Below are 13,347 nucleotides of genomic sequence, written 5' to 3'. Positions count from 1 at the left end.
TTATGTAGACTGCATATTCTGTAAATGGTGGGTAATCTTCAGATTCTGGCACAGAAGAGATGATGTTTGCCTTCATCTGCCATGTACAGATTTTAGAGCAGAAATAAACAAACTTGGGTGTCATTTTTGACCCAGACTTCTCATTTGAGGCACACATTAAAAGTGTTACAAAAATGTATTTTTTTCATTTAAGAAACATTGCCAGTTTAAGAGGTTTTTTTCCAGTCAGGATGCTGAGCAATTTTAATGCATGCTTTTTATGTCATCAATAATTGATTATTGTAATGGTCTTTTAATTGGTATTGGTAGCAATCTGATATCTCGTCTGCAACTTGTACAAAATGCTGCTGTAAGAGTTTTAACTGGTACTAAGAGACAAGATCATATCACTCCTGTGCTGGCATCTCTACACTAGCTTCCTGTCCGATTTTTAGGGTAGATTTTAAGATTATATTTTTAACCTATAAGGCTCGAAATGGCCTTGCTGCACCTTCCCTTAACGATTTCTTTACCTTTTAAATCCCCAATCGGTCACTCCAATCTGAGGATGCCAGGTTACTTTCTATACTCATGTTTTAAAAAAAAAAAAAAAAAAAAATCGGGTGATAGATTCTTCTGCTATATTGCACTGAAATTATGGAATGACCTGCCCAGTACTGTAAGGGAAGCTCCCTTGGTTGACGAATTTAAATCTCTATTTAAAATGCACACTTACAGTCTGGCGTATCCAGTTATCTAAAATGATATTCTCTTGTCTAGTGTATGGGTATTGTTCTTGTTATTACATAACTTTATTTGTTTTTTTTTCTTCATGTAAAGGGCTTTGTGGCAGCCCTTGTTAAAGGTGCTATACAAAAATAAAGATGGTTGGTTGATTGATTGATAGGAGTGACATTTCAACTGAATCTGAGACAAAGCTGTTTTGGGATTTGAATGAAGAAATTTGATTAATGCAGATATTGCCACTGACAAGGGGAATGATTTGGTTCATATAAATCAGGGGTGTCAAACTCAGTTCATGGAGGGCCGCAGTGTCTTCTGGTTTTCGTTCCTCCCGAGCTTTCAATTACTTAATTGGTCTGATGATTTGATTAATTGGACACATTTAACACTTATCTCCAGGTCTAAAAATGTTTCATAGGTAGTGTACCTTGAATCAAGTGCATTTTTTAAATCAACTGTAAAAGACTTTGAAAAATATGAAATATGTCCAATTGAACAAATAATTAGATCAATTAACTTACCTGAGCCAAGGACACCCTGTCTGACCTAAGCCTTCCCCCAGTTGGAATGAAAACCAGAAGACCCTGCGGCCCTCGAAGACTGGAGTTTGACACCCCTGATATAAATGAATAAACAAAGAATATTGGGTGAAAAAAAAAATATTTATTTATTTATTTATTTATTTATTTATTTATTTATTTTTGCCAATAGCACCAGCAGCAAGTGGTCCAAGCAGTGGAGAGAGCCAAGCAAGTTACCATGGCAGAGCTGAACGCCATCATTGGGGTACGTGCTCTTTCCCTGTCTCCTTTATGAATGAGAGTATAATCATTGTTTTCTATATGTCCTTCTTTGCAAGCGGCGTTAGGGTGTGGGTTTCTACTCTTAATTTTAAATCCTTTATTCCAACAGCCTTACAAAGCCACAGATAAAATTGAGAAATACTGACTAATGCTATTAGAGACCACATATACAGCCATAGCCAGTTTTGCATCACCCTATAGAATTAATTAATTTTGCTTCATGAAGTTGAATAATGTTACGTTAACATATTGAATTACATACTGCTTTGCAGTTTTCCATATACTTAATGAAAACTGACAAATTGAAAAATATGACATTTCGAAATCTAACATGAAATACTGTACTAGTATGGCTTCCGGTAGACTCTTGTGAAATCATTTTGTAGTTTATTTGATTACATGATATTAATTATAAAATGGGTATTTTAAATACTCTATCCTGATTGGTCAAAACAAGTCACATGGGGGTGTTGATATTACAGCATATCACCATGGGTCGGAATTTTGGAAAAAACAAAAACAAACGGCAGCCGTTTCATTGCAATAAAAATAACTAACCAGGTTTATGTAAATATTGACCTTTCGGGAAACCGAAGTGTAGGTGAGATTTTGAATGAGTCTGAATCTGACATCATTGACTAACTCAAGTAGTGAAAAAAAGCAAAAGTATGTATTCAAATGTATTCAAAACTCCCTATGCTGATCGCTCTGCCCCTTCTCCCTGAACTTGCCAGAACTAAAGCATTTCCCTATCCCATTCTGAAAATGCACAGTTTATTAAAAAAAAAAAAAGAAAGCCTTTTGTGATTAAATGGATGTTTTGCATCTCCTGCCCCGCCTGCACAGCTGTGTGATCTGTGATGCAGAGTATTTATAAAAAGCATTTTGACAATTCCTGCCATACATTTCTCTCCACATAAATTCATCCCGGTACGATGGTATTACCTCTTCTGCTGTGCCCTGCTTTTTTTTTTTTTTTTTGTTTAACACAGGCCCAGTAGTTCTCCACGTTGTCCAGCCATAAGTGACCGGGTATTCCATAATGCAAATAATGTCTTTCTCGTCATTGTGAAGCAGTAACGCTAATCTGGTATACCTCCCGTCACTTCTGCGGAAAACAAAGGATGATTTAAAAAAAAAAAAATACAGCACTTGTCACCTGATACTGTCACAGATCTTGTGAGGAAGGGTCTATATGAAAATGTTTTTTCCGAGATGGCTTTTGGTCATGAGATGAGGTTTTAACCAGTCGTAGGCCAGAATTTATCAGGACTGATTCATATATATATATATATATAATTATGGCTGCCAATTAATCGCAGTAACTCGTTAATTCTTGGACGATACATTTTTTTTAATGCATGTTAATATCGCTCCTGTCTTGTCCCTCTTAGAATATCGAATTCATTTCGCTCAGCACCATTTGTAGTTTAATTTGTGTTTAGAAAATAAACATCAAGATGTGTTTATTATCTATTGCCTGAAGGCATTTCATGTTTAATACATTTTTACAGAAAGTAGTTCTCAATACAGTTTAAACACAGTATATTTGTACTATTCATAACCATAGGTAAAGACAGACAGACTCTATATACCCCCATATTCTGATACTCTTAATAAAGAATATTGTAACCAAGTTTCATCACAATCAGAGTAGTTCTCTAGATTCAGTTCCCAGTGTTTCACAATCCAGTCCTTGGGACACACTCAGTCCAGGTTTTTGATATAACCAACACATAATTTATTTTAAAATCTGCAGTGCTTCATGTTCAATTTAACCCCTTATTTAAAAAAATTTGGAATCACCAATTTATTTATTTATTTATTTATTTATTTACCCATTTTCTCCCCAATTTGAAATGCCCAATTTTAAGCCTGGCTCATTGCTGCAACCCCCGCACTGACTCGGGAGGGACAAAGACGAGCACACGTGTCCTCCAAAACGTGTGCTGTCAGCCGACCATTTCTTTTGGCTCTGCAGGCCCACCATGCAGCCAACCCAGAGCTACAGCGTCTGAGGACAACGCAGCTCTGGGCAGCTTGCAGTCAAACCCGCAGGTGCCCGGCCAGTCTACAGGGGTCGCTGGTGCTTGGAGATTTAAAAATAGAAGTAAAAATTGTCAGGTAGAACACCATTACATCATGTAAGAATAAATCATGGATTTGAATATAAACAATAACAAGTCGTTGTCATGCTGTCAGAAACCTATAAATACCTCCAATGTTTTGATTCAAACACATGCTCCCTTGAGAAAGATATGTACAACATATTGAAACAGGCAGCTGGCTCTTTGAGCTAATATATATAAGAACATAAGAAAGTTTACAAATGAGAGGAGGCCATTCGGCCCATCTTGCTCGTTTGGTTGTTAGTAGCTTATTGATCCCAGAATCTCATCAAGCAGCATCTTGAAGGATCCCTGGGTGTCAGCTACAGCAACATTACTGGGGAGTTGGTTCCAGACCCTCACAATTCTCTGTGTAAAAAAAGTGCCTCCTATTTTCTGTTCTGAATGCCCCTTTATCTAATCTCCATTTGTGACCCCTGGTCCTTGTTTCTTTTTTAAGGTCGAAAATGTCCCCTGGGTCGACATTGTCAAGACCTTTTAGAATTTTGAAAGCTTGAATCAGATCACCGCGTAGTCTTCTTTGTTCAAGACTGAATAGATTCAATTCTTTTAGCCTGTCTGCATACGACATGCCTTTTAAACCCGGGATAATTCTGGTCGCTCTTCTTTGCACTCTTTCTAGAGCAGCAATATCCTTTTTGTAACGAGGTGAGCAGAACTGAACACAATATTCTAGATGAGATCTTACTAATTCATTGTAAAGTTTTAACATTACTTCCCTTGATTTAAATTCAACACTTCTCACAATATATCCGAGCATCTTGTTGGCCTTTTTTATAGCTTACCCACATTGTCTAGATGAAGACATTTCTGAGTCAACATAAACTCCTAGGTCTTTTTCATAGTTACCTTCTTCAATTTCACTATCTCCCATATGATATTTATAATGCACATTTTTATTGCCTGCGTGCAGTACTTTATACTTTTCTCTATTAAATGTCATTTGCCATGTGTCTGCCCAGTTCTGAATGCTGTCTAGATCATTTTGAATGACCTTTACTGCTGCAACAGTGTTTGCCACTCCTCCTATTTTTGTGTTGTCTGCAAATTTAACAAGTTTGCTTACTATACCAGAATCTAAATCATGGTGCTTGCTTACTATACCAGCATCTAAATCATGGTGCGTGCTGGGAGACCACCCTATAGAGAGTTGCAGTAGTCGAGTCGAGTCGAGAGGAGACAAATGCATGACAAAATCCTTTTTGTAACAAGGTGACCAGAACTGAACAAAATATTCTAGATGATGTCTTACTAATGCATTGTAAAGTTTTAACATTATTTCCCTTGATTTAAATTCAACACTTGTATGTATGTATGTATGTATGTATGGATGTATGGATGTGTGTATATAATCAGTGCCGTGAAAAAGTATTTGCCCCATGTCTGATTTTCTGCATTTTTGCACATTTTTCACATTGTATTTGGTCAGATTTTTTTGTGGGTTGTAGTAGTATATAGAGGGAGTCTGAGAGATAAAATTACACCAAAGTTTGGTGCTTCTTTCATTTGTTTGGTGTGCAAGGTAATCAAACGTGCAATCTTCAGGTGTGAAAAAGTTATTGCCCCCCCCCCCCAGTTAACTCAACCCAATTAAAGGTATAATTAGGGTCAGCTGTTTGAGTACTTTGGTTAACAACCAGGCCTGATTTGGGCCAGCCCTGCCCAATATAAATTAGACTAACTTTGGCCCTTACCATCAGAGTGAAGTTGTCAGCACACAGATTCTAGAGGCACATCATGCCACGAACAAAAGAAATTCCTGAAGAACTCCAGAAAAAAGTTGTTGATGCCTATCAGTCTGGAAAGTGTTACAAAGCCATTTCTATTTATTTATTTATTTATTTATTTATTTATTTATTTATTTATTTTTAAAATTTTAGTCGTCGCCAATTATTTTACCCCGGTTTTCACCCCAATTTAGCATGCCCAATTATTATCTATATCCCCGGCTCACCGCTCGCAACCCCCCCGCCGACTCGGGAAACTGAGGCTGGAATACGCGTCCTCCGAAACGTGCTCCTGCCAAGCCGTAATTTTTCGTACTGCAGATCCACAGCAATGCCACCAGACCTATAGTGCCGGAGGACAACACAGATCTGGGGGCTCCGCTGCAGAGCCACAGGCGCCCTATCAGCCACAGGGGTCACTGATGCGCGGTGAGCCGTGGATTCCCCTGCCGACCTAAGCCCTCCCTACCCGGGCAGCGCTCAGCCAATTGTGCGCCGCCCCCTAGGAACTCCTGGTCACGGTCAGCTGTGACATAGCCTGGATTCGAACCTGCGATCTCCAGACTATAGGGCACATCCTGCACTCCGCGCAGAGTGCCTTTACTGGATGCGCCACTCGGGAGCCCCTTTACAAAGCCATTTCTAAGGCTCTGGGGCTCCACTGAACCACAGTCAGAGCCATATTGTCCAAATGGAGAAAGTTTGGGACAGTAGTGAATCTTCCAGGAGTGGCCGTCCTGCCAAAATCTTTCCAAGAGCAAGGCGTAAAATCGTCCAGGAAGTCACAGAGAACCCTAGAACAACATCCAGGGATCTGCTGGCCTCTCTCGTCTCGGCTAAGGTCAGTGTTCATGACTCCACCATCAGAAAGACACTGGGCAAAAATGGGATTCATGGCAGAGTAGCAAGGCGGAAACCATTGCTCACTAAGAAGAACATGAATGCTCGTCTCCAGTTTGCAAAAAAGCACCTGGATGATCCTCAAGAGTTCTGGAACAATGTTCTATGGACAGATGAGTCAAAAGTGGCCAACATGGGCCCTATTATGCCTGGCGAAAACCAAACACTGCATTCCACAGTAAGAACCTCATACCATGTATGGTGGTGGTAGTGTCATGGTTTGGGGATCCTTTGCTGCATCAGGACCTGGGCGCCTTGCCATCATTGAAGGAACCATGAATTCTGCTCTGTATCAGAGAATTCTACAGGAGAATTCCAGGCCATCCGTCCGTGAGCTGAAGCTGAAGCGCAGCTGGCTCATGCAGCAAGACAGTGATCTGAAACACGCAAGCAAGTCTACATCAGAATTTAAAGTTTTGGAATGACCTAGCCAAAGTCCAGACCTAAACCCCATTGAGATGTTGTGGCAGGACCTGAAATGAGCAGTTCATGCTCGAAAACCCACAAATGTCACTGAGTTGGAGGAGTGGGCCAAAATTCCTCCATGGCACTGTGAGAGACTAATCAATAACTACAGAAGCGTTTGGTTGCAGTTATTGCTGCTAAAGGTGGCGTACCCAGTTATTGAGTCTAAGGGGGCGATTACTTTTTCACACTGGGGCATTGGGTGTTGCATAACTTTCTTTAATAAACACATGTAATATGTATCAAATTTTTGTGTTACTTGTTCACTCAGGGTCCCTTTTATCTAATATTAGATTTTGGTTGAAGATCTGATAACATTCAGTGTCAAAAAAATACAGAAAATCAGACTCAACAAGTAAAGGTAGACAATCAACCCAGTGTTTTTAATATGCGAGACAGTAATAAAAAAAAGTTTATCGATTTATTATTATTACTATTATTTCTTAGCAGATGTCCTTACCCAGGGCGACTTAGAGTTGTATACAAAAAATACATATCAAGAATTACAGTACAATTAAGAGCAATATACAAAATACAATGACTTCAGTCCTAATAAGAGAAAATACAAAACACAGTACGATTGTGCTTTTGGCAACATTTAACTTCTCGTAGAAGCGTTGTGTCATACATGCCAGTAGTACCTATATGGTCATGACAGTCACGATTTCTTAGAAAATGTCCCGTGTCGCATAGGATGAAAAGTCCTATTTACCCATAGAAAAAAAATTTGTTCTGCACAGTAAAGTTAGTGAAAACCACACGCTGTGCTCTTCGTGTGGCTGACACATCTGCTGAGCACTAACAAAGGTAAGAAGGCTTCAAATATGTCTATTTTTATTGTCATGATGGTCTTGCGGTGTTGAGTTGGGGGGATACGTCTTTTATATGATAATGTGTTTTTTGCGTATGACTCCTCCTATGTGTATGATGCTTATGACCCGCCCCCCCCATCATCCTGCTGAACAGTTTACAAATGTTGGCAAGTATGTTGTATGATAGGGAGGGGTGGATCTGTCAAGTCAAATCAAATAGAGCCTCTCACTTACAACCCTGTATAAAGAAGATGATGTGCAGTTCGTGAACGATTCATTCTTTTTCCATTCAAATAAATCTTCGTAACCCAGGTGATTTGGTTTACATTGATTGGTTTCGGCTCATTGAATCAGTGAATCAAATGAATGAATCTTTTGAATCGACTCGATGAACTGAATCAAATTAGTTTGTAAAAAGAGTCGAACTGCACGTCCAAAGTTACACGTCTTCTTAGACGACTACATTTTCGTCGATTTTCAAAAATGACTTGGATGAATGACTGTCATCGACATCTAAGTTTACTCTTAATGGCATCAACGCCCAGCCTCCCTCACAGGTTAGCATCAGAGTTAGGCGTCAAGAGAAAGGAGTGATTTTCAAATATTTAAACATTAGTCAGCTAGCCATCTATGTACATTACTTTTGCATATTACAATGTATGCAGATCAACGGAAAGTGATGCGTTTCATCTAGGTTTTAGAGATTGCAACTCAAAGTGCAGTGCCCGCCTCTCCCGCTGCAGAAGGAAAGGGAGCTGACAGACCCACTAAGTCAAAATAAAAGCGTCAGATGAGAAAGGCGAATGCTCTGCTCAAAAGGTAGCCAGATGCAGCCTCAGAAAAAAATAAATAAGGAATTTATTTTTTTCATTTAGTAATGGCTCTCTTAATTGAGACGATTTTGTTTTGTTATTAGGTAAATATCTCACCTTTTCATTTGATACTCTCCATGTATTTAAAAAAAATAAATAAATAAATCAGACCTTTCATTGGAAAACTATTGAATTTTTAAAGTACGGTATTTTTTTTTCCCAATCAAAGGGGACAGAAAATAAATTTGTGTTATAGTGCAACTTAATTTGAATGAAAACTTTTTAATAAGCTGTACCCCATTGCAATACATAAAATACTGCTTGATAATTTACTTAAAACCTTTTGAATGTTTGTTATTGCTCAGACTTGGACTTTTTCGTGCTTATTGATCGCATTATCAACACGGTACTGTTCTGATTTTTCCATGTTTTATTTCCTGTAATAAAAACATGAACGTAATTCTGGGTAAACCCCAAAAACTAATGTTATGAAGTGTTGAGAAAACACCGACAATGCGAATTTGGGGAACATAAATTAACGTATAATCCTTTATGACAAGAATTCTATAGTTTTACTATAGAAATCTTACAATAAAATTGTTAATTGGGACATACTATAGAGAAATACTATAGAATTTTATAGTAAATATTATGCAACACTACAGAATGAAGTAGTACAAACAGAAATACTATACAAATACTATAGGATCTTATAGTATGTATTTCTTAGCTGATGCCCTTATCCAGGGCGACTTAAAATTGTTACAAGATATCACATTATTTTTACAGTTACCCATTTAGACAGTTGGGTTTTTACTGGAGCAATCTAGGTAAAGTACCTTGCTCAAGGGTACAGCAGCAGAGTGTCCCACCTGGGATTGAACCCACGACCCTCTGGTCAAGTCTAGAGCCCTAACCACTTCTCCACAATGCTGCCCATAATACTATAGATTTTTTTCGTAAGGGATGAACTATATACACACAAACCTAATTCTTTTTCAGCAATAAATACATGATTCTGACTCTAAGATAAATGTAAATAATGTTCACTAACATTATAATCATTACAACATACCTGTCTCCCTCTCGTCAACTCTAATCTCAGCTTTCCACTGTGTTCTTGCAAGTGACAGCAGGAGGCATCTTTTTGTAGACGTGCGCTACACACCATTGGAGCAGGTCTAACTTTAGATGCCTAAATGACTAGACATATAAATGTTTGAAAATCACACGGCAATATGGTAATGAGCTCAAACCCGACTAGACGCCGATAGACGGGGCAGGGCGTCTAAGGACATGAACGTGGGAATTTAGATGCTTCAGAAAATCGCTCTTACACTAGACCCCCGTCTAGACGTCTAAAAAGCTGAGTTACACCTGTCTAAAGTTCTAGTCGCCTTTTGAAAATCTACCCCACAAAGTCCCAACCCCTTCCTCAGTCCATAACACAGTCCTTACTGTTGCGGTTGCCCCACTGTTACATCAGCACAACCTAAAGAAAACCTTGACGGCAAAATCTGAATTGGTCAAAAATGTATTTTTATTTTTCAACAAAACCTATTCAAACGCTATTTTAAGATGACTGTGAAACAATCAATCTAGTAGCAGTATATCCATACATTTTAATACATCAATTGTGTAACTAGATGAATCAGTTTTACTCATAAGCATCAATTGGATTTTTAAATTAATGTTCTCAAGTACAAAACTTATTACGAAAACGTTTCTATAAAAGAAAAAAAAATGTGCATCTCAAAAACCAAGCCCACAGTACAAATGCATTTGTTACAACTCATAAGTGAAAACATCATTCTATGAACAAACTTAACAAATTAACATCCCAAATGCATGTTGAGTTTTTAAAAAAAATTTTTTTTATAAATACTGAATTTTTACCATCTGTTAGTTGAGGCAGACAGACTCTGACACGTTCAGCTTGTTCGATGTGAAACATGAACAGATATTAGCTTTTTGGCTGACAGCGATTTGGGGATGCTGTTTGTGCATTGTGGCGATTTTGTTTAGACAATGTTCCAAGCAGTAGTTGCATCATATGTAATAAACTAGAACATTAATATTATTGGTCAAATATATAAAACAATCACGCTATACAGTACAGACCATTGTAAATGGAGGATACGCCTATTGTATTTTGCCAGTATTGCAAGTACAGTTGTAATTTATCTATTAGAGTACAGTGAATTAGCAGTACAGCTTTGGACAAAAGTTTTGCATCTCCCTATATAATAAAATCATTTTGCTTCACAGAGTTGAATGAAGCCTGTGGAATAATGCTACGTTAACATACAGAATTACCTACCGCGTTGTAGTTTTCCATACTTAATGAAAAACGATAGTTTACGAATGTAACCCCGCTTCCCTGAAAGAGAAGATGACCACAGAATTGAATACACCTGCTTGTCGGGCATTCGCTGAGCATTTTATATCAAAGCTCGGAGCGGGGGGGGGCTGTTACCTGAGTCAGGTCCGGGTCGCTGAGTCTCCGTCCACAAGAAGGACTCCTCATCCCAGGAAGCCGCTAGGCAGAGCGCATCCTGTTCCTCCTCGCTCATCACCACGTCCTGTTGGTCAACCTCTGCAGCAACCACTTGCGAAGCCGGGGTATGCTGTGGGGCAGGCGCAGAGGGGACCTGCTCAAGTGCTTGAGTATTTGGGCCATTTAGCCCTTTAACTCAGCAATATCCCTCATCTGGTCTGCATTTCTAGATCCCTTCCTGCCCCTCGAGGGAGATCTAGATCGATTTGCGGGAGCGCCGTGGAACCTACGCACAAGAAATACTCTGCGCAGGACTCAGAGGGTGGGGGGATGAGGCCTGGATTCTGAGACCGAGGATGGCTCTCCTAGGCTGGCTGCAGGGTCCTCGCTTGAGAACAGCACCATTCTTTTTTGCAGTGTGCTCCTCCTTGGACCCAGCACAAAAAGAGCAGGACAACCTGTCTGCCAAGGCATATTATATATACATTTTTTTAAAAAAAAGACACATGGTAGACCATCGGGTGTCCAAACGAGTGCAACGGACCCACCTTGTGAAAAAGATTTCCCTGACAACAAAAGAACAAGAGTGACGAAAAAATATATGTTTGTTGTAGCCACATTCTTTTTTTGTATCGGACATCTATCCAAAAGATATTTTTACATGAAACAAACTCAGGTATACTCAGTCAGCCTAGCGTGTTCTAGCACAAAAACTATCCATTTAAAATTTCAAACCGTCTTTGCGCAAGGTGAAGGGAAACAAGTGATTGGAATGCTTCTTTTGACATAGAGATGTACCACAGGGGACAGTGCATACCATTGAGAGAGAGAGAGAGAGAGAGAGAGAGATGCTGTCATTACACAAATTGTGTGTAAAAGGTCTTATAGGGCATTGAACCTTGTGGAAAGCTTTAAACAGGAACACCCTTTTGAGAATTGTTTTTTTTTTGTTTAAGTTTTTGATCACTTTAACCTGGTGTATACTTTTATAATGGTGCTATATCCTTTACAGTTGATTTAACTAGTGCCTGTTGTAAATTTCTGTTTCTCCTTAATTAATCAAAGGACAGCTAATGGGGGTGATCAGAGCTGTGTACTGTATGGTACATAAGTGCATATTATGTTTTAAAAAAAAAAATACAGTTTGCTGTCAACCTAGAGTGGAGTGAAATTGCTTTTCGATAGAGACAGTCTTAACTCTGTTTTTATATGGCATTTGTGATTGAATAACTTAAACTCTCCCTATATAAAGCTAGATTAGAGGGAACACCAGCTCCAAGTTCTGTCAAAGCCATCCATAACTTAAAAGCAAAATTCTTCAGTAAAATTATAAACATGCCTTTTCTATAGTTTTACACCAAAGCTAATTTGAACCTTGCAGAATATATTTTTCGCTTTTATTGATTGATTCCAAGTTCGATCAATAGCTGCATTTCCATATATCTTAAAGGAAGACAGTACAAGAACATGTACCGTTATTCAGTAGGCACTACAGTAGGAGCCAATATCTTTACGTCAAAGTGCAATTTGCACAATTAGTAGGCATATCTTTAGGCCTGTTTTTCAACTTGAACAGTTTTATTTCGCTTTCTAAAATTAAATAAACATGCAATTGCATTTCAGTGTAAACACCTTGGTAAATCTGACCCTGTGTGTCTATACTTTTAAAACTGGGGCAGTTCCCTTTAGTGTGCTAAGTGAGAATATATTTTCTGGAGAAATGTATTACAGGCTTACTGGTAAACCAGATTTATCCTTAAACAAAGAGCTTTATAACCACTGAAGCATACGAGGGTATGAATGTACTGGTTGTTCACACACTGCAGTGGCATAAAGGTGAGAATGTGTTTGATCTCAATGATGCATTAATCACAGCTGCAGGTGTCTGCAATTGTTTTCGGTTTTATTTATTTTCTTTTGCGAGACCCCAAAGTTGTATGTATCCAGTTTGATTTGTACTTTCCATTATTTATGATTTGTACATGAAAGTATTTTGCTTTTTATTTTGTTCAGCATATCAAAAACACTTTGAAATGCTAATTGGTGCATTTACTTTGATTTAAATTGCTGAGCAAAGATGAGGATAAGGGTCCCTGAATAATCAATCTAAAGTGAGATAGTGCTTCAATTAAGTCTGTTGTTTTTTAAAGCAAGCTGGGGGTTGGGATCAGCATCCTCTGATCAGTGTGTTTACAGCTTCTGGAGGTGGTCTATCTTGCACTTGATTAGTAATTGGTTATAGTTCCCTGAAGTCTTGGATGGCTTTCTTACCATGGGAAAAGGAATAGGTGTTAGTAGTAATTAGAGCAGTATGAGATACAAGTGACCTCTTATTCAGTCTTTCCAACTATGAGTTTCAACTAAGGCTGAATAGGAGAAGAGTTACTTTGCTTGTGCACTTACCAATAGGAGCACAAGCTGCAAACCAGCAGTGCTGGAAGATATGGAAATTTGAGCATAAATGTGTTGGTGGTTTACT

The 13,347-nt window shown here is 38.6% G+C and overlaps 1 protein-coding gene across 3 annotated transcripts in view; it reads left to right on the top strand.

Moving 5' to 3' along the window:
- The window catches only part of LOC117421089 (transducin-like enhancer protein 4), a 90,050-nt gene that overhangs the window by 17,552 nt on the left and 59,151 nt on the right, over positions 1 to 13,347 (top strand). For all 3 annotated transcript variants that reach the window (XM_059025418.1, XM_034035023.3, XM_034035022.3), the window contains exon 6: positions 1,435 to 1,509. In XM_059025418.1, the coding sequence (XP_058881401.1) occupies positions 1,435 to 1,509 (75 nt within the window). The remainder of the gene's footprint in view (positions 1 to 1,434; positions 1,510 to 13,347) is intronic.

This window comes from Acipenser ruthenus, chromosome 1 (genome assembly GCF_902713425.1).
Source record: "Acipenser ruthenus chromosome 1, fAciRut3.2 maternal haplotype, whole genome shotgun sequence".
Taxonomy (NCBI): Eukaryota; Metazoa; Chordata; class Actinopteri; order Acipenseriformes; family Acipenseridae; genus Acipenser; species Acipenser ruthenus.
Note: the sequence above shows the minus strand (reverse complement) of the source record. Positions and strands in the feature narration are given on the sequence as shown.